Raw genomic sequence first — 27,834 nt, forward strand, 5'->3', positions numbered from 1 at the left:
CACGCAATATATACATCAAAACGTGCGGCTCGGCAGGGGAAGGTGTGCTATTACTTTTCTTTCCGATCCGCCTTACTATGACAACGTAATTCGTAAAAAACTACGCTCAAAAACCCCCATTGACTTTGAATGGGGGACTCTGAAAAAAACCCAGAAACTTTGGCGCCACATTACTCTGACATAACTTTGCCTAGCAACGTCACTTAAACTTTAAAATGCACACACAACTTTGGTCTTTTTCCGGCCAATAGGGATGAGCTGTAATTGATTAAGCCCCGCCCCCTCTGTCACAGGAAGTGCCCTTCGCCAAACAGGAAGTGCCTCTAAATCTCATAAACCGTTTTTCGTACAGACGCGTGGGTGGTGTCATATGACTTGATTAAGCGTCCTTAACCTTAATTGGTGCTTCATTCGCCAAACAGGAAGTGCCCCTCACCAAACAGGAAGTGACCCTATATCTCATGAACCGTTTGTCATACAGATGTGTGGGTGGTGCCATATGACTTCATTAAGAGTCCTAAACCTTAATTGGGGCCTATTTGACCAAACAGGAAGTGCCCCTCACCAAACAGGAAGTGACCCTATATCTCATGAACCGTTTGTCATACAGACTTGTGACCGTTTGTCGTACAGACTTGTGTGTGCCGTCAAATGACTTGATTAAGAGTCCTTGACCTTAATTGGGGCCTATTTCGCCAAACAGGAAATGCCCCTCGCCAAACAGGAAATGACCCTATATCTCATGAACCGTTTGTCGTACAGACGCATGGGTGGTGTCATATGACTTGATTAAGAGTCCTTAACCTTAATTGGTGCTTCCTTCGCCAAACAGGAAGTGCCCTTCGCCAAACAGGAAGTGCCTCTATAGCTCATGAACCGTTTGTCGTACAGTCGATAATGTTAAAGCTAATGCAGTAAATGCTAATGTTAAAAAATCTAATGCTAATCTAACGCTAGTGCTAACACCAAAAAAAGCTCAACCAATACTCCAGCTAACACCACTCCCAGATTTTCCACACCTCAATTGCACCTCATTGGCTATAAGGGCCCTGCCTTTGTACTGTCTGCGACGGAACTCACTATATAAATAACTGCCTTTATACTGTCTGCGACGGAACGAATGAAGATAACAGGCGAGCCCACAATAATGAGGATAACATAGTGTTCTCGCCTTTCAGGCGAGCCCACAACAATAACTAAAATAAAAACTCTTAATCAAATAAAATTGTCTTCATTTCTCATGTTTATATTCTGCAGTGTGCTAACTGTCATGTGAAGCTCAACCAATACTTCAGCTAACACCACTCCCAGATGTTTTTCCACCAATTGTGCATCATTGGCTAAGGGCCCTGCCTTTGTACTGTCTGCGGCAGAAATATGCGGCAGAAATATGCGGCGGAACTCACTATATATAAATAATGAGGATAACATAGTGTTCTCGCCTTTCAGGCGAGCTCACAATAAGTACTGTTTCAAATCTGCCTTTATTATTGTTTTGTATACTCGTAGTTATTAGCTATATTTCAAATAAGATTACACTGAATATTCAACAATGGACCAGGAGACTCCAGAATCACAAAGTGTAGGTCAGGAGACCCCAGCACCAAAGATCCCAGGCCAAGAGACACTGATCTTGGGCCAAGATACTGCATAACCACATACTCTGTGCCACGAGACTTTTTACAAGCGAGCCCACACTGTTTCGTAGGAACAGTATCTCTAGTTTTATGTGGTAGTCAGCGACTACGCATTGAATTGACTTGACGCTGCAAACCCCATGCTGGTTCTCCAAGGCAAAACAAACACTACAAACAATAACAGGCTACTGTTTGGCCCAAGCATTAATGATATTGAATATCATTTTGGCCCAAGCTTTGGTGTGGTCCTACTCACTTTGTGACACTGAAAGGGATGCCTGCCAGGCCAGCACACAGCCCCCTTAGTTGAGAGAGAGATGAAGCAGGGACCCCCACAACCTTTTCATACATTTCATATTGATTCATTGTTTGACAGCACGATTATCAGTGTATTTTGGATTCATGTTAAATTGTGTTTTCAGATATTTAACCACTTGAACTGTCAATACTTAATAAACTTGACTTTTCACTTTTCAGTCTGCTCTTTTTCCCCCTCCAAAGCTCTTTGCCAAAAATACCTGATCTACAAGCTCACAACTGCTATTTTTGGCTAAAGTTCTCAGAATATGGGCACTAGGATTCAAGTGGTTAATATAAAAAAGGAGGAAAAAATGCTTCTATCACTCAAAGATTTGGAGGACCCCCTGTTGACCCATGTCGGATGTCCTACACACTTTGACACTGAAAGTGATGCCTGCCAGCAGCACACAGCATGGAAACAACTAAACCTGCTGCATGCCTCCTATAACAGCCTTGACTCGCCTACAGGCAGCAGTTCAGTTGTAGGCATCTGATGTAGGTTATGTACTGCAGAAAGGCAATGGAAGTGAGTGAGGTGCCAGCAGATTCTGCTTGTTCACCTGCATGGCCCACACTCCTTCTTCTGCTTTTGTCTCTAATAACCTATGTCATTCATTCACAGTAATTCTTCCTAAAGTAGGTCAGGGTGGTCTCCACTCCATGCACTGTAAACTACGTGTGTGTGTGTGTGCGCTCGTGCGTGTGTGTGTCCTCAGCAATGATACATATGGGATTCCGGACGCGCTCATCGTTCCTCATCCCAACAACTGACGGGTTAACGATCAGTGCAGCAGCGACATCAAGCCCCGCGGAGCGTTATTGGGACAGGCCCACACAGCTGCTCCACATGTACTAATGTTAATCATTAAGCTGCGTCGTTAATGGACAGATGGAGAGTTGGAGACAGTTGTGACTGAGAGGAGGACTCACCTCATTGGCTTTGCTGTAAATGGGGGTATAGGAGGAGGATGGGGTGATTGTGGACTCGTGCATGATGGCATTCCTTCCTGCAGGAAATTCAGATTCAGTTGTCAACCACCAGCAGCACAGCACCACTGGCAATGATTTGAAAACTATTCTCCCGCCCGCACACGCTATGTCCCTCGAGCAGTGGTTCTCAAAATGTTACATTCCAAGGTCCTTCCCTTCACTCTTGAGTCTTGACAGTATACAAATCCATACTGTCAGCGTTACATGACCTGTGTAAGTTACAAGACTTGTGTAAGTGTGAAAACCACTGCCCTAGAGCATTCTATCCAGAAAATAACAAGAGCTCTCACATTTCTGTCTGTTCGAGGCTTCAAGCTAAATATGATGTAGTAGCCTATGTGCCGAAAACCTGCTTCCTTAGTTCCTTCACAGGTGTTTTCCATAGAGTTATAATAGTTAGTTATAATAAGTATAGAGAGGACAAGACTGGTTCTTGGGGCTTGGTGTTTTCAATAATAGTCCACAAGTTTGCTGTGTCCCATGCCCATGAGCCCTTGCGTGATAGTTGGACATCACTTCCTGTTCCTCTTAGCTCTGTTTTTCTGACCAGAGCCCTCTATTGTAGAGTTGCGCCAACTCTGTTCACTTCATGGGGCTAATGTCACTGTGACCTCACCAAACATTTCATGTCAATCAATATAGTGAACTTACATTTTGTATCCACAATTTTCCCCGGGGGTTTACTGGAGACTATCAGGACCAAACTTCCGGGTTTAACAGCAGACATACAAGCTCACGTCGCGTCGCAGATGCAACCCGTTGTGAGCTTGTAAATCGGCGGCGGAAGATCGGTGCAAACGTCTGCGCAATGCACTATGGGGCGTAGGAAAATCGTGGATACACAAAAATACAGCTTTTATTCAAATAATTTAAACCATAGTATTGTGGCCTATTATAAGCCTGATGTAAATTGCGGCAGCTGTTTGACTAGATGCATTTATTTCTAATTTTAGAAATTAAATTTTAACAAAGGTGGGTAGGGGAAGGTAGGCTAAGTGAAGTTTGTTTATTAAAATAAGTGTTTGTTGTTCAGCAATAGGACTCAGAGTCTCCATGTCTCTCCAGCACTATTAAAGAGAATGCATTTACAGGGATACTGATTTTATCCAATCAGGAGAGAGACACAGGATACAGATATACAAGTGAAATTGGAAGTGATTAAACAAAGAAATGAGCAGACACAATTGTAACTGGAACACTCCAAAACTGGAACACTCGAAAATTGATGCTAATAATTATACCGTACTCTCCCCTGAAATTGGCAATCCACCTGAGAATGTATTTTCTGTTTATTGAAGAGCTGGCGAGACGAGACGGGGAGACCACTGTTACTAAACAAACACTTTTAATATAAAAACCTTGTTTTAAAGAGGTGGTGCCATAGTTTTGTACCTTTTCTGTTTTGTATGTCTATGGAGTCGACATTATCTAATAGACCCTGCAGGTGTGGTTAATGTGCAGATTTGTCTTCCCTGTTTATTTTTGGTTACTTCCTGAAAGCTGAAAGACTGGGCCTCAAAAGGCCCAGTCGAAAAACACAGATTAAATGACATCATAAACTCATCCCCTCCCCTTTTACCATTCACCCAACACTGTGGGTGTGGCTAACCTCAGCTGGGTCACCAGCCACCAGACAAAAAATCATATGGCACTGCATCTTTAACCAAACAATATCGCTAGTTCGACTTACGCTATGTTTAGGTATAGTTTTACTGAGGTTAGAGTTAAAGCTGTACTGTGGAAGCTGCTCAACTAGTGGTCAGTAGCGGTATTGCTTTTTTCAAGCAAGCAAGATTCCTTCACCAATGTAAACACAGTTGTTGAGGGAAGCTACTTCCTTTAGAGACAGCAAGACTCGCTGTGATTGGCCGGTGGTGTATGATCGGCGCTGTGATTGGCCGGTAGTGTATCATGTGGGAGATGACATCATTTTGCCGGGAAATTCTCCCCCCCTCACAACTCATAGAAAACATATAAAGAGAAGGCTTCAGAAGCTGAAAATAACAGAGTGGGGGTTCTAAAACTTTAGCGATTTAACAGTTAGAACAATTTTAAGATTTGTTTTATAAAAAAAGTTACATGGTATAACTTTAAAGTTGTACCATGTAACTTTTTTTATAAAACAAATCTTTTTAAAGGTTAGGGTTGAGTCTAACATGACCCCGAGGTACTTGAACTCTGACACAAGTTCAAGTTCCTCTCCACCCAGAAACACATTTGATGATTCCATCACAACTGGTCTTTTGGAAAAAGCCATGCAGACCGTCTTTTTTGCATTCAGGAGCAGGCATGAGTCTGTAAGCCAGTCCTGAACGCTGGTCAGAACAGAAGTTAAAACCGTTGACACCTCTGCATAGCTCTTTCCATGAGTCAGTATAACAGCATCATCTGCGTACATCTGAATATGTACATCTTTACATACATCAGGTAGATCGTTTATAAACAGAGAAAACAGAATTGGTCCTACTATTGATCCCTGGGGGACACCAACCGAGCAAGTGTGATAAGGAGACTTGATGCCATTTATACTAACACACTGTTCTCTATTTGATAGGTATGATGTAAACCATTTGATGGCCTCTGGGGACAAGTTGAAGTGTGTTAGTTTGGACAAGAGGACCTGATGGCTGACAGAGTCAAATGCTTTCTTGAAATCCAAAAATACTGCCATTGCGCATGGGGCTTTGTTCAAAGCACACTTTAACTTTTCAATGAATAAGCAATTTGCTGACTCAGTGGAGTGGAAGGCTCGAAACCCAAACTGCATAGGATGCAGAGGGGTGTAGCCTTTGTCTAGATGTTTAACAATAGACTTTACAATCCACTTTTCAGCCACTTTTGATATAACAGGTAAGATGCTTATGGGTCTATAGTTTGGGTCTCTGGTCTCCAGGAAGCGCCTCCGCTTGGCTACAGTGTTTACCATGGTGAAGGATTTTAACCTCTTAATCCACAAATCCTGGCCAGAAAATTACGTTCTACCATGCGTTCTACCCCTCCACGGATTACTATCGGTCGCGGTTTGCCGCGCCGCTCCGGTGGTCCGCGGCGGTGGTCCGCGACGACTCCGGCCGAAAAACGGCCGAAAAAAGCAATACCGCTACTGACCACTAGTTGAGCAACTTACACAGTATAGCTTTAAGTTTAGGTTGGTCCGCGACGACTCCGGCCGAAAAACGGCCGAAAAAAGCAATACCGCTACTGACCACTAGTTGAGCAACTTACACAGTATAGCTTTAAGTTTAGGTTTTGTCCATAGTTTTACTGAGGTTAGGGTAGGGTTAAGGTTAGGGTTAGACCTTGTCGGACTAATGGGACGTCGGAACGCCGCTACGCATCGCACACTGACCTATTAAGTTTTTATTGGCCAGTGCGCTCAGAGCTGTATTTCCGAACGCACCTTTTAATACTCGCCGCCACAGAGGGAAAATAATGTTACTCTCAAATGTAAAAATGTAACAATGCAAAAGACACAGCCAAGGACCAACCTTGATTCTCAAATATCCTATCTCAACAAAGAATAAAGACAAAACAAAAATACATTTGGTATAAAATACTTTAATAAATAGTAAGATTGTTCTAAGAACAAACAAAAAAAATCCACTAACAAAACCAGACTTTTGCCAAATCTTTGTACAAAATAATTACAGCGTTCTGCACAACCAGCCCATTCTCTAGGGCTAATATTTACTGGTATAACATGGGGAGTGTTTTTCTTTTTAATGACTAACAATTTGCATCATCATCAAAAAAATATTTAAAACATAACTCATTGACAAAATAATAATATTAAACTATGTTCCGAGGACTTAAGTCGTTTATTTGACTACCGCTTTAGAGGTAGCAGTCAGTGGGGTTCCTCTTCCTGTGTGTTCTTAGCAGGGGCGTCACACCAAATTATGGGCCCTTGGGTACAAGGATTCACTGCGGCCCCCCATGAATGTTAACTATTGAAAAATAGCAGATATACAAGCTCACAGCGCGGCACCGAGTGCTGCGCTGCGAGCTTGTAGATCTGCTATTTTTGGAAAAATCGTGAAAATGTGTGCCAAGAAACCTATGTTTCCATGTCAGTGATGCTCAAACTTTTTCATGTGAAGGACCCCCCATCTCAAAATATTTAGTTCCAGGGAACCCCCAGAAGCAAAATTTGAGTTACAAATGTTCACTTAAAAAATACATATATTCAAAGATTTGCGCACATTTTCATGACTTTTCAAAAATAGCTAAAGTTACTAGGGCCCCTCCACCTTGGGCCCTGGTAACTCAGTCCCACTTTCCTACCCCTTGTGACGCCCCTGGTTCTTAGTGCAGAAACAGACTCAGTACAAACACTGGACAACAAGCACAACTGTCAACAGCAATAACAACAAAACAACTTGTTCCCTTCATTAGACCAGTAGATATACTCACTGAGAGGCAGGGCTAAGCGGGGAAAAAAATAGCTATTAGCTAAACAGGATGCGTACTCATTGCAAGTCTATGGATTCAAGCTCTAATCTTAAGTCGTGTTTTGTAAATTAGTTTAACCACCGGGATAGCATCTGCCTTAGTTGACTTTTAGCTATTTGGCTCTGCCATCCAAGACTGTTCAGAAACGGTACATTTCGTGTGATGTGAGAGTGATTGGTAACAGTGCTAGCAGTGAGTTCGCTGTACCCTGCAAGTACACGCCTGGCCCCACAAAACAATAAAAATGAGACGCACCAGCTCTGGACTGACAATTGTCTGATTCTGTACAATAGTAAAAGGGATGCTTTTGTTGTGTGCCATTTGGAGTCCCAAATTAAACTGGACTGATTGCTAAGGAGGATGCAGAATGGCACAGAGAAAGTGGACGCCTAACATGGATCCTATGACACCAGAAAGTTACACTGTCGAATTCAGAGTGTTTATTTAGCTCAGAGAATGTGCAAATGCAATTTAAAAAATGTGTACACTCTCTGAGAGTCACAACTGCATGAAATGAACACTGAGAATTTTACCGTGGAAGGAAACTGAATAGATCCTTAGGGAGCAACGTTCGAGCACTCTCCCTGAACTCATTCAGGTCCAACGTAGACAACGCGATGGTTGGGGGAATCATCGTGTTAAACACCAAAAGGTTAGCTAAAAGTTGGAAAGCTCTGCCTGGAAATGACCTAGCCAACAGTTCTGCACATACCAATGACCTTAACCGCAAAGCAAAAAGTTTGAACGCAAAGCAAACAACCAATAAAGATCTGCTCTTTTTTGCCTCTTATGTTCTTATGCCAAAGACACGCCTGGTAAGCACACCACTCCTGCCATGTCCTCTAAGCAGTGGTTCCCAAACATTTTCTATCTCGAGAACCCAAAAGAGAAATTGAGGTGTCTCCAACCGGGACCCACATTTAAAAAATATATATTAATAGTGTAAATAGTCGATTTACAAGGTCACAGCGTGTGGCGATGCGACGCGTTGTGAGCTTGTAGATCCGATATTTTCACAACTTATTTTTCTTTATTAAGAAATTGTTTGTTTGATAATTTTTTGAAGATATTGTAGGGGGGAAAGGGTGTTGGGGGATATTTACTTGCAACCCAAAAGAATGGGTCTGTGACCCAACCATGGGTCCCGATCCATTGTTTGGGAAACACTGCTTTAAGGCAGTGTTTCTCAAAGTGGATTCCAGGGACTCTGTGGGTTCCCTTATGGGGGTCTAAATTGACACTTACAAGTCTGTAACTCTGACAGTGTACAAATGGAACCAAATGAACCCTAACAGGTCCATTTGGTTCCATTTGTACACTGTCAGAGTTAAGGGGAGACCTTGACATTTGAAAGTTTGGGAAACACTGCTCTAAGGCACTGGCTAGCCTTAGTGCTGGAGATGGTCCCCGGGTGCTGCTGTCCCGCTGTGAATAACAGTCGGGAGGGGTCAAAATGCAGAGGACGAATATCCCCATGATGGATCAATAAAGTATAACTTAATATTTTAAGCGGGACCCTGGATTATCATCTGTATAAAACCTGTTTCAGTGCCAGTCGACACTTTAGAAACGGAATGACATCATTTAGGAAAAGAAAAGAAAAAAAAACAACAACAACCACAAAACAATCTTATTCTTTAGAATAACTATTGTACAAAGCCGTCACTTAAGTTACTAAATTCAAATATACACAGTCATTTTCATATTTACATATGTACAGTCAAATTGCAAAGAAGAAAAATACCATTACGGCGGTATGAAGTGGAGTTGCTTGCAAGGACATCTTTCCCTTTATAATGATATGAAATCAAGGTGGATAAACGGGGGAAAGAAAAAAAAAACAAATGGGTTGAAGGCACTTTCTACTGAAGCAAATACTGAAATTATCATGTAGACTCACAGGGAAGTATTGTAGTGAAACACACAAAGGTGTAAAAGAAAAAAAAAACTTGCTCAAGAAGCATGTATACACAAAATGGGGGGGAAATGCAAATGAATGTAAACAACAACAAAAATGCCTATGCCAGGTATCATATACAGTGGTTTCTTTGTGCCAGCTTTTCCAAAGGACAGACATACATATAAAAACTTTTTTTTTTTCTTCTTTCTTTTTTTCCTCCAACATATTGACTTATAAAAGTACATGGTTATCGAGACAGTGTAGAAATGGCCCGCGAGTTTGGGCTAAGGCAGACAGGAAGTGAACACACCAAACAGAAAGGAAACAACAACGTCAGAACAGCTGCCAGCCAGTGAAGTTTCTGTTGGGATCCCATGGGCAGTGCTTATACCGAGTCAACGTGACAGACGCAGGTTCCCATGACACGCAGAAGAATTAAAAACATATTCCGCTGAACGCAGCATCAACGTGTAAACAGCAAAAAAAATAAAAAAAATGAAGAGAATAATAAAAATAGTATAAAGGAAAGTTCTCTTTCTTCTTGATTCTCCGACAGTGTGACGTTGTGAAGTGAAATCCAGCATGGTGCGGTGGTAGCAGTAGTAGTCGCTTGTGATGTCTGTTTTAACCGGCATCGCTTTGCGTTAAAAAAAACGTAAAAACAAAGAAGCCTCCATGTTTGCACACAAAGAATAAAAACGTTAAATAAAAACAATGAATGAAAAAAAAATCATAATAATAATATTAATAATAATAATAATAGAACTTTTTAAAGCATCTGAAATCTTCACTTTTGGTGTTTTTTTCTTTTTGTTTGTTTCTCGGTTTTCAATAGGTTTTCAAAACTCGACGGAGACATCACAGTTATAGTCTTTTTTAATGCGATCCCGAAGCCCGTTGTGTCGTTTGTTCATACGTAATGGTCTTTGATGTCCTCGGTGAGCTTAGTGGCGTTGAGGTTTTTACAGCGGTTGTCCTTGGGGCTGTACGCTGTCCGGTGCGGGGCCTTGACCGGCCCGCTGCGCATCGTGCACACCACCCCTCCTCCTCCACCTCCTCCTCTCCCCAGCAGCCCCCTGTCCTTCCCACCTCCTCCCGCTTTGGAACACTTTTGGGAGGCGCACTTCTCCACCACCCCGAGTCCTCCTCCTCCTTCTCCTCCTCCAACTCCTCCTCCTCCCCTCTGCTCCTCCTCATGCTCTTCCAGCTCCTTCCGCTCCCCTCCTCCTCCCCCGCCCTCCGCCTCGTCCTCCTCTCCGTCGGGCGCGTCGCCCCGCTCGGCGGGGCCCGTCGTCGTCGTCATCAGCTTCTTGCACTCGTAGTGGAGGTGGCGGTCGCGGTCCCGGTTGTCCTTGGCCGAGAGCGCCGGCGGTGCCGTGCGGTTCCGCAGCGGCTCCAGCTGGTTGTTGACGGTGGTGCCGTCCTCGGGGAAGGCGCCGCCGGCGCCGCGCATCGCCGCTCTCTCGCGCTCTTTCTTCCTCTTGCGCGTCCACCACACGCACACCACGATGCAGAAGATCCACAGCACGCTGAACACCACGCACAGCACGGGGACCAGGTAGTCTGGAGAGGAGAGGGAAACAAGGAGGCTCTCGTTATTCAATTTTGAAAAACTGGTGTCTGTCTACGATACTTTATTATTTAAGTATTACTTTATTTCAATCAAAATGTACTGGCTCGATAGAATATCATGGGTGAAAAGGTCAAACAAAGTATAAGATGTTTTGATTGGCAAATTGATTGACTCATGTGTGTCTTAAACAGTTAAAACCTATAATCTTATTTGGTTCCATTGTCCTTTTTCCCCCTTCTACACAAAATCTCTTTGCCGGAAATAGCCGATCTACAAGATCGACTTTTTTCCATATCATTTTGATATTGGGACAACAGGAATTAAACATCCATCAGCGTTTAAATTAGGACCACAAATGGATTAAACAATAAAAGTAGAAAACAAAAACAGACATTTTTTTTGCTTAAACGTTGTTACCAGCTTCAAACCTATGACTACTTCCTTATTAAGGACATGTGACTCACCGACAGGCGGGGGTTGGACCTGCGTCTCCACCTTGACCTCCACCACCGCCAGCATGATGGTGCTGTTGTGGCGTTTGGACAGCGCTCCGATGATGGCACTGGCCGCCTCCTGGATCTGTCCGCGGTCGCCGTCCTTCGCCCGTCCGTCCTGTTCAAAAGACTGGAAGAGAGACAAGAAGACAATTATTATACATAAACAACTGCCGTTAACCCTAGACCAGTGTTTCTCAAACATTCACAGTTCAAGGTCTCCCCTTAACTCTGACAGTGTACAAAGGGAACCGGTAACATGTCCTTGGTTCGAACTCCCGTTGGTCCGACCACCTAAACCTAACCTTAACCCTAACCTCAGCAAAACTAACGCTGGTGAATGTTAACCTGGTGAATTTTAACCTGTTCGGACGAACGGGAGTTCGAACCATGGGGCAGTCCCTATGGAACCAAATTAACCTGTTAGGGTTCATTTGGTTCCATTTGTACACTGTCAGAGTTACAGACTTGTAAGGGTCAATTTAGATCCCCTTTAAACCATTTAGGCCTGAACACAATATGACGCAATATTTTATGCTTTAAATATAAAAAAATAGCAGATATACAAGCTCACAGCGCGGCACCGAGTGCCACGCTGCGAGCTTGTAGATCTGCTATTTTTGAAAAATCGTGAAAATTAGAATTTTGACCCGATTCTATAAGTGTCTTTTGAATCCTTCTAAGATTTTTTGAAAAACCCAATGTTTCTATGTCAGCAATCTGGCCAGCCATCGTCAAAGAAAAGGTCCTTTTCATTTAACTGGAGCTCAGTTAGTCTGTTCTTGAGAGACTACTATGTCAGTGGTACTCAAATCTTTTCATGTGAAGGACCCCCAAAATGATATGTATTTGGCCACGGACCCCCATCTCAAAATATCTAGTTCCAGGGACCACCCAGAGGCAAAATTTGAGTTACAAACGTTTGCTTTGAAAATACATTATATTCAAAGATTTGCACACATTTTCACGACTTTTTCAAAAATAGCAGATCTACAAGCTCGCAGCGCGGCACTCGGTGCCGCGCTGTGAGCTTGTATATCTGCTATTTTTCACTGGTTATAGCAGTCAATCATTTCTAGGCCTAAATGGGTTAAAGGACCCCAGTTCCAGAGTCCCTGGAATCCACTTTGAGAACCACTGCCCAAGGCCATGTTTCCGTTCACAGAACCTCATACACATATAATGTTGGCTGCTTGTGGTGTTGGTCGAATAGAAAATATGTTGTATGTGTGTGTGTGATATGATGAGCAATACTTAAATAATTAAAACAGATGATAATACACCAGTGAGATAGTAGCAGAGGAATAAGGAAGGAGAGAGTGAGAGAAAAAAACGAATAACAACCCACACAACGAGAGAAATTGAGGGGAAGCATGATAAAAAAAATAATACTAATGCTGGGTAAGAGATAAACCGAGAAAGAAACCCGTTAAATCCACAAGAAGAAGAAGAAAAGGCTCCTGTCTGAACATCTGGCGGGTCCCCGGCCCCCCCGCTGAGCCCACAGAAGGTGGAGTTAATTGCTTAATAAGTCGATCAGAGGGAGTGAGGGCGTGGGGAGGGGAGCGCACGGGGAGAGATTAGTGCTGTGCTGTGCACTTTCAATTAGGAGCCCACAATGAGCAGAGCAGGCCAGCTGTGGCCCCCCGCGGCCCGGGGAGCAGCGCTCCACCTCTTCCTCTCCGGAGGAAACGGCGAGCTCCGCTCACATGCCCCGGGGAATGGCTAGTAGCCTGTTAGCTAGCGTTCCCTTTCTCACAGAATAGACACCAAAGTGTAGAATCACTTCCTGGTGCACTAATACAAAAGGGGCACAAATTCATATCGTCGTTGTCGGGTGAAAACCTTGTATGTCCGAAACCATTTGTTTTGTATTTATCATTTTTAAAATGATTGAAACTAGTGAAAACAGCCGATCTACAAGCACTTGTAGATCTGCTTGTAGATCTGCTGTTGTCACTACTTTTGTGCGACGGCCTTGTCTGATGAAGCGGGCTTTACTTCGCGGAAAAACGTACAAATTTGAAACTTGTAGATATGAGGTTTTGGCCCGACAGTAACGATATGGATATGTCCACAATGAAAGTCAACATCCTAAAAGAAAAAAAATCCCCAGACAGACAATTAATCAGATTTGATATTCTCATGCATATTAATTGGACTGTTTATACATAGACCATTTTGTCTTTACATTTATTCTTTACATTTGATGCTACCACTTAAAGGTTCTACACCATGCATTTAAACATAATTAATATCATATTGTTTATGTCAAAAGGTTTCAGGCTAAACTACCACTCCTGAATACAGATCCGGTGTCATTTCTGCCTGGCTTCCAGAGCATTTTCATCTGCAGTACCACCTTGTCCTGAGTGAGAGGACTGCGCTGTTGAGCCCCACCCTCATCCCAGCCACTTCTGACGGCCCATTCTGAGAGCTGCTTACATACTGTAGATCTGCCCATGAACTGAGGCACAACGGTCAGAAATAGGACTTAGTGAGGATAGAAGGTGCTGGTGGGACACACAAAAAAATAATAATAGGAACAATTTGGTGTAGTCCAGGGTTCCCCAATTAGTTTTCCCCAAGGGCCGAATTATGTCTAGGGTACCAAGCCGAGGCGAGTATACCTGATTGCAGACCGGAGCACGGGGCGGAGTGAACGCGGCAAGGGGAGTGAACACGGCAAGGGGAGTGAACGCGGCAAGGGGCGGAGTGAACGCGGCAAGGGGCGGAGTGAACGCTACCGTAAGTGAACGCGGCGGTGGGCGGAGGCGTTTGATTATTGTCCACGACATTGCAAGCGGCGCGAAGGCCAGCGGACCTTGGTCCTGCTCTTCGCCCCCGAGCGCCGCAGGCGCGAGTGGCCGCGAAGAGCGGGCCAGGGCCGCGCGGCCGGCGGAGCGCCGCGCGAGTTACGAAGCCGTGGTGAATGCAATCGTTATATTTATGCCCAGGCCGTAAGGCCTGGGCAAGCCCACGATAAACATCAGCATTGATGGCTGAATGGATAGAGTCGCCGACTTGAGTGCCAGAGATCACTAGTTCGAATCTCACCGTCGCCCCACTGCACACGTCACCGAAGCCCACGATAACCGCCGCGTTCACTCCGCCCCTTGCCGCGGTCACTCCGCCCCGTGCCGTGGCCTGCAATCAGGTAAAGCTCAGCCGAGGGCCACAACATTGCAGGGGGCGACGGTGGCGTTCCCACTACTCCAGCGACAGTTTTCGTCGTTGTCGGGTAAAAATCTTGTATGTCCAAAAACTTTCGTTTTGAATTTATCATTTTAAAAATGATCCAAACTAGTGAAAACAGCCGATCTACAAGCACACAACGCCTCGCACCGCGAGGCGTTGTGTGCTTGTAGATCAGCTGTTTTCACTACTTTTGTGCAACAGCCTTGTGTGATATGCGAAAGAACGTACAAATTGGGAGATACGAGATTTCCACCCGACAACGACGATATACTAGTGTTGTTGCTGCTCTTATACCACCATTATTACTGGGGTTGGTGTGGGCCAGACAGTAGCCCCCCGCGGGCCGTAAATGGCCCGCGGGCCGCCTATTGGGGAACCCTGGTGTAGTCCCTTTAACTAGTCCAACTTATAACGTATACGCTCGACAAAGGCTTCAGCATCACAATGCACCGGCAGTAAGAACACAAGAGTCATTGTTCCGTCCACAAGCGATATCTTAAAATCTGTAATGCTAGTTCTTGCTTGTGTCGAGCTGCGAGTTTATTTACTTTGCCGCTCTGTGAAGTAATCCGTGACGCCCGGGACTTCAGAAGTAAGAACGGACATAAATTGACACGCCGAGTTTAATTTGACATGACAGGCCTCGCGGAACGCGCCAGAAAAAAACGTGCACGTTTACACGCCCCGGCTCCAAATATTTGAATTACAGTACTTAAGGAGCCCTTGATTCGCTTTCCCACACACTTGGAAAAGAAAGGCCTCAACCGTGGAGGAGCACCACATGCAAATGAGGGCAAAAACCAAGCGCCCCCCCCCCCCCCCCCCCCCCTCTCATTGTTCCCCGCATAGTTGAGACATATTGAAGTACTTGTTTTTGCCCAGGTTTGGGAGCGCTGACAAACGGACCTAACCGCCGGTCGGTTCAGCAAGGGCAACGCCGGGCTCTTGCAGATTCACGGAGGGCCTTGGGATAAGCAGGAGACATGACTTGGCACCTACGAGCCTGACACACGCTACGGCCGCACAAGACTCCGTGAGCTTACGGAGACTCCCCACTGCACTTAGCAATGAGCAGGGGTGGCGCACCAAATTCTGGGCCCCGGGTACGAGGATTCACTGCTGCGGGGCCCCCGTGAATGTTCTTCATAGGGGGGAGCTAGGGGGTTTAACCCATTTAGACTGGGAACGCATTATTTTGTTCTTAAACTATTGAAAAATAACGGATATACAAGCTCGCAGCGTGGCACCGAGCTTGTAGATTTTTTTTATCGTGAAAATGTGTGCAAGTCTTTGAATATTTCAAAAATGTTTTTTTGAAAAACGTATGTTTCTATATGAGTGGTGCTCAAACTTTTTCATGTGAAGGACCCCCAAAATGATATGTATTTGGCCACGGACCCTCATCTCAAAATATTTAGTTCCAGGGAAGCAAAATTTGAGTTTCAAACGTTTGCTTAAAAAATACATATATTCAATGATTTGCAGACATTTTCACCACTTTTCAAAAATAGCAGATCTACAAGCTCGCAGCGTGGCACTCGGTGCCCCTCCACCTTGGGCCCTAGTAACTCAGTCCCACTTTTCCCCCCCTTGTGACGCCCCTGTCAATGAGCGCTGCCTTCTTTGGCCCCAACGCGATTCCGCATTGGAGAGAGTTTGAGTGGGAGTTCTTTTGTTTTTGTTTTGTTTTTTTCTTTTCGATTCTGAAAGCCTTGTTTCCGAGGGCTGACTGACTGTTTGGGTGGATGTCAGCCAGGGCCCCATGCACCACTCCTTTTCCTGTATACGTCCCCAAAACATGACTCCATACATCACACGAACAACCATCTAATCCCCTCCATTAAGAGCTTAGTGCCCTGTGGAGGCTGATTTCCCCTGTGTCTCTCTCTCTGCCTCGCACACAGGAGCCTGGGTGGGTGGCCGAGAGACGGGCGCGAGAGAGAGAGAGAGAGAGAGAGAGAGAGAGAGAGAGAGAAGGGGGGGGGAAATAAATCTGTGACCAGAAAGATGAGAGAGTGAATAAGAACAAGCGAGAAGGAGGGGAATGAAAGACACAGAGGGGGGGGGGGGGGGGGGGGAGAGCAGGGGCGTCAATTGGGTATGGCAGGGGTATGCAGCTGCCATACCCTGCCTGGGTCCAGGAGGGGGAAAATAAAAGTTACTTTTAAATATAAATCCATGAATGTCTCTTTGTCTATCTGTGCCGGTTATTATGTTGTTAAATTACAGTAAAATAACTACAAATGCAAAATGTAACAAAATGGTCACTATAACAAGGTATTATAATTGTATTCTCCCCATATTGACAAAATGGTATATTCCCAGGTTCCGCAGGTCAGCTGTACTTCTTAAAATGTGCATCTTAAAATAAATGTATCATGCCTGTTGCTAAGGTATGGCAACATGACTGGTGTCTTGCACGCGCGCGAAGACACCAGTCATGTTGCCATACCTTAGCTTTTTCTGAACTGACGCCACTGCGCGAGTGAGAGGGAGAGAAGGATAGATAAAGGAAGCGAGGAGAGAGAGAAGAAAGAATGAAAGTGACAACAGAGGGGAGGGAAAGAGAGAGTGAGAAAGAAGGAGGAAGGGACAGAGAGAGAGGAGAGAGAAAGAGAGAGAAGACACAGAACAAGCAAGGTGTTCCAGACACCATAAAACTAAATATCAAACAGATGGAAAGGACAAAAATGGGGCGAGGTCCTAAGGGTGAGAGAGAGGGAGAGAGACAACTAGTGAGAGAAGCAGCGAGAGAAAGAGAGAGGGAGAGAGAGAGAGAGGGGGGGGGGGGGGGAGAAAGACAAAGAGGTGCAGCGGGGAGAGGCAAGGAGGGGATGTTGGGATCACTGACAGATGGCAGAAGTGCTAAATCTATAGGTGTGTGTGTGTGTGTGTGTGTGTGTGTGTGTGTGTGTGTGTGTGTGTGTGTGTGTGTGTGTGAGTGTGTGTGTGTGTGTGTGTGTGTGTGTGTGTGTGTGTGTGTGTGTGTGTGTGTGTGTGTGTGTGTCTGTCAGAGCACAAGAATCCATCTGCGTGTATCTCCCTCAGGTTAAAGTGTGTGTGTGTGTGTGTGTGTGTGTGTGTGTGTGTGTGTGTGTGTGTGTGTGTGTGTGTGTGGTTATTTCCGTCCATAGCCGCTCTATATGCGTATCTTGCTGTTGTCGGGTGGAAACCTTGTATGTCCAAAACCATATTTATCGTTTTAAAAAACGATTCAAACTAGTGAAGATAGCCGATCTACAAGCACACAATGCCTCGCACTGCGAGGCGTTGTGTGCTTGTAGATCTGCTATCTTCACTAGTATTGTGCGACAGTCTTGCGTGGCGAAGCAGGGCTTTTACTTTACGAAGAAAACGTACAAAAACGTACGAAACTTGTGGAGATACAAGGTTTCTGCCCGACACTGACGCTGCGTTGTTTGTGTCAGTGTGTGCGTGTGTGTGCGTGCGTGTGTGTTGGCAGCCTTGGACATGTACATAGGTTGGTTGTAAGAGGCTTCCAACAACTTGGGATGCCAAAAAAACGGCTTGCAGAAGTCTGCGCAATCTCTTCTACTACTGGCAACCGCCAAATATGGCGAAGCGGTGTTACTTGTACCCTTGAAGGGTGTGTGGGCATCGGATATTTGTCCAGGATTTGCCAACTGTACATTATTTACAGCACCTTGTAATAATATTTGTGTCCTTGTATTGAATCTCTTATGTGGACCAGTTTTGTTTTTGACAGCACATTTTGATTTTGTTTTAGTCATAGCCGTAATTTAGTCACCTGAAAAGTTTTAGTTTTAGTCTAATTTTAGTCAACTAAATATCATATCATTACACTTGGTTGCGTTCTGAAAATAGCCGATCTACAAGCTCACAACACGTCGCAGCGCGACGCGTTGTGAGCTTGTAGATCTGCTATTTTCAGCACGCAACACCTGAGAGCAACCACAAATAAAATGACTCTCTTCTCGACTAGTCCCTCCCTAATGTTTTAGTCTAGCTTTTATTGTGTTGACGAAATTGTCAATATATTTAGTCTTAGTTTTAGTCATCACAGCTTAGTTTTTAATTAGTTTTCATTTCGTTTTCGTCGGTGAAAAAAACACGGTCGACAAACATTTTTCGTCATAGTTTTAGTCGACGAAATCAACACTGATGTGGACATAAATAAATGTGTCCCAATCTCACTGAGAGCCAGTCATCTCGGAAAGTACAGCTTTAGACAGGGACTGAAAATATATATATATTTTTTTCTCACTAAAATGTGATAAAGCCACTAAAGCATTTCATAAATTTCAGGCTACATTTCACTTAAACGCCAGAGCTTAACTCTGCATGTAAATAAGACTTTTTTTAATTAATGTGAGAGATCGTCAGGTCATTTGCAGGTTAGAAATTTATTTAGAACTTGAATATATCAAAAGTAGTATTTCAGCATGGCATCATTCTATAAGCCATATCTTCAAAACTGTTGGGTCAATCTCCACAACCAATATATCATTTTGTAGCTATGATCCCCAGCTTTCAAATGAAATGAAAAAATGAAAATGAATAAAAATCCAATGACTGGCTCCCAGCCAAATTGGGACACAAATGATTAAAATGTGTCTGTGTGTGTCCTCACCATGGCCACCTCCACGGCATCACTGTTGGTGTAGGACAGGTCACACAGGATGACCAGCGCTCTGTCCTTGGCCAGACTCTGAGAGTCAGGCAGGTAGCGCAACTCCCAGCAGATGTTCTCCACCGTGGTACCCTGTGATCAGCACGCACACACACACACACACACGCACGCACACACACACACACACACACGCACGCACGCACACACACACACACACACGCACACACACACACACACACGCACGCACACGCACACACGCACGCACACACACAAAGCAAGAGATTAGCATTTGCATTGCTGGCAAGGACCAGGAAGGTTTTAACGCGTTGAGACCCGAGGCCGATTTCTACAAATGTCTTCTAAATCGGTTTTCCCGAAAAAACAGATTTTTTTATCATCAGTGGGCGCTCCAACTTTTTCATGTCAAGGACCCCCTAGAATTGTATGTATTTGACCATGGACCCCCCATCGCAAAATATCTTGTTCCAGGGACCCAGAGAAAGGAATATTTGAGTTAAAAATGTTCTCTTTAAAAATATATATATATATTCAAAGATTAGCACACATTTGCAGATTTTTAAAAAAAATAGCAGATCTACAAGCTCACCGCGTGGCACTCGGTGCCACGCTGTGAGCTTGTATATCTGCTATTTTTTAAGTAGCTAAAGCATAAAATAATGGTTTAAGTGGTTAGAATCTAGAGCGACACGGTTGCGTTCCCGATCTAAACGGATTAAGCCCATGTAAGACCAAAGCAGAAGCGGATCCCAGCAGGCTACGAACACGGAGAACACGTCTCCGTCTTGTCAGGGTAGCTTTATGGGTTTCTGCGGTGTTTGTAGAGGAATATCGAGGCTTCGGCGTTCAGTTCAATTCGTAAACTTCGTTTATCCACAACAGGGATTCATTTTAAACCCTGTACACTTTCTTCTTCACAAAAGGGGTTGCAATTATGAGGTCAGCACGGCAAACAGCGAGACAACATCCGCACAAACAAAGCAAAGACAATACATAACTAAGACAACGATGGATAACTGACATCCTCTGTGAACGAAGGATGACTCAATGACTGAGGACCTCCAGCGCAGAGGAAAGACTGTGTGAATGGACTGGGCAGTATTAACTGGCTGTGTGCATTGTACGGATGTAGGCAACAAGTGGAAGCATAGCTCCAGTCAGTGTTGATTTCAACGGCACTTTTTTATTTAGTTTCAGTCATTCAGTATTTTAGTCATCTGAAATGTTCTACTTTGAGTCTAGTTTTAGTTGACTAAATACCATTTGATGGCGTCGTAAATGGCGTTGTAATGCCTGATTTTACACTTGGTTGCATGCTGAAAATAGCCAATCTATAAGCTCACAACACGTCGCAGCGCACCGCGTTGTGAGCTTGTAGATCTGCTATTTTTGCAACACCCGAGCGCAACCAAACATACAATGACTTCTTTTAATTCTACTGGATCTCTTCTCCACTAATCCCTCCCCAACATTTTAGTCTAGTTCTTAGTTGTTGATGAAATTGTCTATCTATTTAGTCATCATAGCTTAGTTTATATGTTGTTTTTATTTCGTCATAGTGCCGAAATCAACACAACTTCCAGTGGCACAACTGTAGAAAACCCAGTTTGTACTGGTCAGGTATGACTATCTAGGGGGTTTGAAATTGTGCTGGATACTCTCAAGCAAATACACCTCCTCACTGCTCCGCCACTGCCTCAACACTTAAGAGTGCTTATCCTCTCTCACCTGTGGCACTTTGTCCCTCTTGAAGATGAGCGTGATGCGAGCGCAGCTGTTGTCCAGGTAGCCGCTGTTGTGGGGCTCACACTGGGTGTGCAGGGGGGTGGGGGGGTCCGGGCTGGAGCACACGCCCCAGCGGTGGCAGGGCGGGGAGAAGCAGGTGAGGAACTGGTGCTCCACGCACTCGTGACCTCCGGGGCAGGACGGGGGGGCCACGGCGTTGGCGTTGGCGCCGTCAGCGGTGGAGGGGAGAGACTTCTGGAGGAGACAGGGTCGGCGACCGCACCTCACCTGAAGACGGACGGACACAAAAACCATTACTATTTTATATGCTATGAATTCTTCTCACCAATAAGGTATATCGTCGCTGTCGGGTAGAAACCTTGTTTGTCTAAAGGTGTTACCTTTCAGGAAATTATGGGGGGAAGAACCTAGTTATTTAGTCATAAGCTCTAGTAAACATTTATATTTATAAACCCCACAGAGAGCACAGACTTTTTACTTTAAAAAAAATAGCTGATCTACAAGCTAATAACGCGTCTTGTGAAATATTTTCCCAAGTTTGTGCGAGGCTTTTGTATAACAAAACAGGGCATTAGAAGAGTAGTTCACCCACAAAATGACTTTTTTTCTATTGATTAGTCACGCCATGGAGACTAGAGTTCAATCATATTTTTAGACAAAAATGTGATAACAATAAATTTACCCCCATTCGTTCCGGATGGGGACCCGTTTCGAAACGTAGGGAATTAATTTACCCCCCAAAAAAAAGAAAAACACAGAGGTAGAACGTGGAGATGGAAGGTTTCTTCCCTGACATCAACGATATCTGTAAGATACTGTATCTGATGTGACGGCTGTAAAATACATTTTTTCTTTATAACATTCTCAGGCTCCATGCTGACCTTGGAGCAGTGGACGCGGCCGTTGACACACTGACAGGCGTTGCACTCCTCCTCCCAGCGGCTGCCGTGGGGGAACTGGAGACCAGTGTGACGGCAGGCCTTCCCAATACCTATGACTGGACACACAGGCAGAGGGTCAGTGATTCGACTGCGTTTTTTTTCACTGACGAAAACGAAATAAAAACGAAATAAAAACTAAGCTGTGATGACTAAAACTAAGACTAAATATATTGACATTTTCGCCAAAAAAATTTAAACTAGACTAAAACGTCAGGGACTAGTGGAGATTGGAGAAGAGAGTCATTTTATGTTTGGTTGCTCTCGGGTGTTGCGTGCTGAAAATAGCAGATCTACAAGCTCACAACGCGTCGCGCTGCGACGCGTTGTGAGCTTGTAGATCGGCTATTTTCAGCACCCAAACCAAGTTTAAAATCAGTCATTATGATGCCATCAAAGACTGCCCAAAATACATTTTAGTTGACTAAATCAACTGTAGATTTAGTCGCCTAAAATCTTATGATATTTAGTCGACTAAAATTAGACTAAAACTAAAACTTTTCAGGTGACTAAATTATGACTAAAACTAAATGTCATTTTATTCAAAAGACTATGACTAAAACTAAACCAAAGTTTGCTGTCAAAAACAACACTGGACTGGACACACAGGCAGAGGGTCAGTGATTCAATATGTCAACAAACAGTCCATGTAAAACACACTATTTCACTGGTTCCCAAAAAGTGGGTCGGGAGTCGGAAACCCACTTGTGGATCGCGGATGGATTTTTATGCGTCGCTAGTACAGTAAAATATGCCACATTTTGTTTTGAATTATTACCATTTCAAAACATTCTCAAGAAGATTGCCCACCCAAATACTCACTACAAAATGTAAAAAAAATTCAATACAATTTCATAAATGAATGAAATAATTCTATGAATCAGAAAGGGTAAACGCACAGTGAGGTGTTAAGCTTCAACAATAACCATTTATTATGGTATAAATTCAATAAAAGTAAAACACAGAAGAGACATTGTTAGCCATTAGAAGTTAGCTGTACATCAAACGAGAAAACTAGTGTGTTTTCTGTCCAAACAATGCACGACTCCGACCAAGTCTTAGTATGTACTAGAGCTAGACTCACACTCTTGGCAGCGAGCTCCGGCGCGTCCCAGCGGGCACACACACTGGTACCCGTTGATCTCGTCCACGCAGGTGGCGCCGTGGGCGCAGGGCGAGGACTGGCACTCGTCGATGTCTGACGGACGGGCAGAAACATTTGCACATTAAACACACATGGGGTGTAGTACAGAATACTGCACAGTAAAAAATCACAACGCCGAGAAACAGGCGGACCAAGAAGTGAGTCCAGGTGAAAAGCTGAAAGACGAGTCCCCCCTGATCGTTTCCTCCTGTTGGCTCTCCCCAATCGCGAGTCACGAAGGGCGAGGAGGAGACAGGTTGAAAGAATTTGAAGTCATGAGGCAGTCGATCTCTGCGATGGGTTGTTCAAAGGGCGTCTGCGACTTAACAGTAAAGTATCCCATATGATTCGAAACAGTGATGTCTGCGTGTTATTGATTTCACATGGTCAATACCGAATCAATCAAACATTATGGCGTGGAGAAAAAAAGAAAATACTTTTCAGCCTTGAGACTCCAAAGTGGACTCTGCTAAATGGGGCTGCTAAATACAGGGTTCCCACACATCTTTACCTATTAATTTCCAAAACTTTTCCAAAACTTTTCCAGAATATTTAACCCGATTTCCAGGACTATATAACAATAATTCAGCTCAATAACGAGTCGCTTACTCCTATGCGCAATGCCCAAAGACAGGTAGTGTATGCCAGTGGTTCTCAACCTTTTCAGGCCATGACCCCCGAAATAATCATATTTGAACTGGGGACCCCGGCACCCTGACGAGCACTAAGAGTTGAAGAATTTTGTATAACACTGTTCTATTGTGAAAATAGCAGATCTACATGCTCACAACGCCTCGCAGCGCGAGGCGTTGTGAGCATGTAGATCTGCTATTTTCACAATTTCTGACTCTAATATTTGACAAATTGGCCAATGTTGAATTTGTCATTTCATAGATATTAACAAAATCAATAACCAAAAACAATGCATAGCTATTTTTTTTCCGGACCTTCCAGACAAATTGGCCAATGTTGAATTTGTCATTTCAGAGATGTTAACAAAATCAATAACCAAAAACAATGCATAGCTATTTTTTCCCGGACCTTCCAGGACCCTTGATCAATTCCAAAACTTTTCCAGTACTGGAAAAATATTTTTCTAATTTCAAAATATTTCCAGGAATTTCAAGACCGTGGGAACCCGATTCTCAACACCAGTCCTGGGTAAGCACACTACTGTTTCATTCTAGTTGTCTAACCGAGGATAAAGACCTTGGACTCCAGGCAAAAAAACACTGTGAGTACCAATAGATACAAAGGAACACTTTGTATAGATATGTTTTTCATACAAAACACCTTCCTGGAATACATTTACTAGTAAGACGCCTCAGGGCGACATTCAGGAAACAAATGACATTCAGCGTAGAGGAATTTGTTTCCTGAAGTTTCTCAGGAACCCAACTAAACCTAAACTGAAAATTTGGCGACAGGCTGACATTCTTCATGCGTTTCATCTGAATCATTAAGTCATAAATTCCATCTGACGAATGCTTCTTGTAAATCCCTGCATGGACCTGAACGGATCTATAAAAAACTTTGGATTGGAGCCTCTCCAGACGAACATCTATGATACACCCTCCCTCCCCCCCAGCCCCAGGTCTGAAAAGGGAACCTCCTTTTCCGAGAGAATCTTCTTCCCCCAGAATGCCGCGGGAGACCGCCCCGAGACCCCGTCTGCCAAAATCCTCCCGCCATTGACCTCCGACCCCGGGGGAGGTCACAGGTTAAGACCGTCTTCCTAAAGGGCTTCCTAATCTGTCGCCCGGTAACAATCGTTTTACGCGACCTTTGACCCCCCCCCATCCTCCGCCGCCCGCCTGACCCTCGCCACATGCCCCCGCTCCCCCCCCCGCACCCCCCCTCGTTTCCCAGGGAACTTACTGATGCGGCAGTCGGGTCCGGCGAAACCTGGAGCGCATTCACAGCGGAACCAGTTCACTCCGTCCACGCAGACGCCTCCGTTATAGCTGGACAGAGAGAGAGAGAGAGAGGGGGACATAAACATTATCACCGTGTTGACTTTGACAGAGAATTTTGATGTAGTTTTAGTCAGTCATTTGAATAAAATTTCATTTAGTTTTTGTCTGTTCCAACTTTGAGAACCATTGTTATAGTCCATTGTTTGACGGTGCCCCGTGCCAAAACACAGCCAACCTACAAGCTCTGTCACACAACTAAGTATAAATCAGGCTTTGGCGACACCCTGTCACCTGTGGGTGCTATCCAGGGAACAGAACCCACACTCCTGCTGGCAGTTTTAGTGTTCTATCCGTTTAGCTGCACAAACAATAGAGTAGGAGCACACACCAACAGTGATGAGGCGCTGACCACGGGAGATACACAAAATATAAAGCGGTCGCACTGAGCATTAACGTAATTCAAATGTAAAATAAAAACAGCAGTTTTGCATCATAGCTACAAGCAGTACGACCTCTTTCCTGCATACGGTATACTACCCATTTAGCTGCGCGGCATTTCAACAGGGGAAGACGTACAGTAACAAGGGCCAAATCCTGGCAATTAACGCACTGTTTGCCACCGTTCCTATAAGATATAGCACTGTACCCATAGGACTACACTGACTGGACCACTCTCACATACGGCCCAACCCATCCCTCTGTCTGTTCCCGCGGTGGAGACGCAGGGCCAGAGAGAACAGAGGAACAGAACAGAGAAAGGAATGAGTGGGTCAGTCAGCTCGGCCAAAAAGCTGATCCCTCATCAATGTCCAGGCTTCATATGCAAATCCCCTCCGCTGACCACATACTGAGCAGGAGCCTGCAGGCGCGGCCGGGCCGGCTATCCCTCCCTCCCCAAACCCCCCAGCCCCGGGTCAAGGCTGGTGAATGGTAGCGGGGGGGAGGGGGGGCGTCTCTTCACACCCCCATCAGCACCTCTGCTAATCCGCCTGTCAGTCATTGTGGCCGTGTGTGTGTGTGTGTGTGTGTGTGTGTGTGTGTGTGTGTGTGTGTGTGTGTGTGTGTGTGTGTGTGCGTGCGTGCACGCCTGCGCACGTAGCTGCGGGAGAAGAGCTACATAAGATAGTTTTTTTCCTCCCTGCACAATGAATTTAGAAGAAGGACACCAGCACTTCACTTTAGAATTAATTCTTCTTGTTTTATTGAAGGTTTTCCCCCCAGCAGCCGTAAACAAATGGACATTTCGGACCCAAGACGAATATATATTCGAATATATTTGACCCAAGACGAATATATTTTTGAACTACTTTTTTAACGAGTGCTTCTCTTGTCTCTTCCTGAAACCTCCCTGCACAAGTCACACAGTTTCATGATAAAACGTAGACACACACACACACACACACACACAGACAGAGGTACACACCAATTTACACACACCCGCGAGCGTGCGCACACACACACACACACGCACACGCACACGCACACACACACACACACACACACACACACACACACACACACACACACACACACACACACGCGCGCGCACACACACACACACACAGTCTACAAAATCCTGCCTCCATCTTCCAATCTTTAATGGTGAAATCCCGCAGCATTAAATCAGACTGAGAGAGGATAAGATCAGTGGGCCCGTGTCTGAGCCCCCCCTAAAGCCCCCCCGACACTGAGAACATCCACTATGCATGAGTGGAGCGGAGCGGGGCGGGATGGATGGATGGATAACACCCAGAGACCTGCTCTCATCACACCCCGCCAACAGCTTAGCCCCAACAACAGGCTGAGATTTAGACCAGCAGCAGCACAGCTCTGTGGCTCAGTGCATGTGCATTCTCTGTAGGGCCATAACAAAACCTAGGGATGGGACGATATGAAAATGTCATATCACGATTATCCAGACCAAAGAAATCGTGATTTACCATATTATCGCGGTAATCTAAATATCCCTAACGTCCATTATCCCGGGGCGGAACATTTGCCAAAAAATAGCAGATCTAAAAGCTCACCCTCGCGATTTTTTGGCAAAGAGATTTGTTAGAGAGTAGGAAAAAAAGACTGTATCAAGTACGTATTATAAGTGCCTTTTACCAATAGAGGGTTTAAATGGTACAGGATATGCAGCTCGGCAAATAAAATGGGAATTGATCCCAGTGCATGACGGAAGACGATTTCACAATAAATTAAATCCCCACGATTCGATTATCGTGAGTGTTTTTTTATCACGATAAACGATAACATCGCTTATCGTCCCATCCCTACTGTGGTCTGCATGCATTCCCCCCGCAGGGCCACACAAGAAAAACCTCCACACTCACCATGGGTGTGGGTTGCAGTCGTTGGTATCTGTGAGAAAAACAGGGGAAAGAGATGGAAAGAAGGAGAGAGAGAGAAAGTGAAAGAAACAGAGGGAGACAGAGGGAGAGAATGGAGAGATTAAAAACAATAAACGTGGTAATTAAAAAACCAAACCTATTAAATAGAAATAGAAGTACAAGGGAGACTGGGCTATCCACTCTGCATCCATAGATTGTATTAGCTGGATAATTCATTATTCAAATTAACTATTAAAAATAGCATCGAGCTTGTATATCTGCTATTAAAAAAAAAATCTGGAACATTTGCAAGTATTTGAATGTTTTTGACCCGATTCTATAAATGTCTTCTAAATCAGTGGTTCTCAAACCTTTTCATGTCAAGGACCCCCAAAATGACATTTGGCCCGCGGACCCCCATCTCAAAATATGTCGTTCCCAGGCACCTCCCAGAAGCAAATATTTGAGTTAGTTTGCTTTAAAAAAAGATAAATTCAAAGATTTGCAAAAAATAGCAGATCTACAAGCTCGCAGGACGGCACTCGGTGCCGCGCTGTGAGCTTGTAGGCTATATCTGCTATTT

The 27,834-nt window shown here is 44.6% G+C and overlaps 1 protein-coding gene and 1 long non-coding RNA gene across 2 annotated transcripts in view; both read right to left on the reverse strand.

The window, feature by feature from the left end:
• LOC308306375 overlaps positions 1-27,834 on the reverse strand; it is a 388,228-nt gene that overhangs the window by 218,054 nt on the left and 142,340 nt on the right. The window lies entirely within an intron of this gene.
• LOC308305464 (protein jagged-2-like) overlaps positions 10,190-27,834 on the reverse strand; it is a gene marked incomplete at both ends in the record, with an annotated part of 95,420 nt that continues 77,775 nt past the window's right edge. Inside the window, 9 exons of the mRNA XM_080750260.1 lie at positions 10,190-10,387; positions 10,448-10,842; positions 11,317-11,476; positions 19,157-19,288; positions 20,903-21,187; positions 21,802-21,917; positions 22,943-23,056; positions 24,881-24,966; positions 27,255-27,282. Coding sequence (XP_080606386.1) covers positions 10,190-10,387; positions 10,448-10,842; positions 11,317-11,476; positions 19,157-19,288; positions 20,903-21,187; positions 21,802-21,917; positions 22,943-23,056; positions 24,881-24,966; positions 27,255-27,282 — 1,514 coding nt within the window. The remainder of the gene's footprint in view (positions 10,388-10,447; positions 10,843-11,316; positions 11,477-19,156; positions 19,289-20,902; positions 21,188-21,801; positions 21,918-22,942; positions 23,057-24,880; positions 24,967-27,254; positions 27,283-27,834) is intronic.

The sequence above is a fragment of the Nannobrachium achirus genome (assembly GCF_963921795.1).
Source record: "Nannobrachium achirus genome assembly, chromosome: 20".
Classification (NCBI taxonomy): Eukaryota; Metazoa; Chordata; class Actinopteri; order Myctophiformes; family Myctophidae; genus Nannobrachium; species Nannobrachium achirus.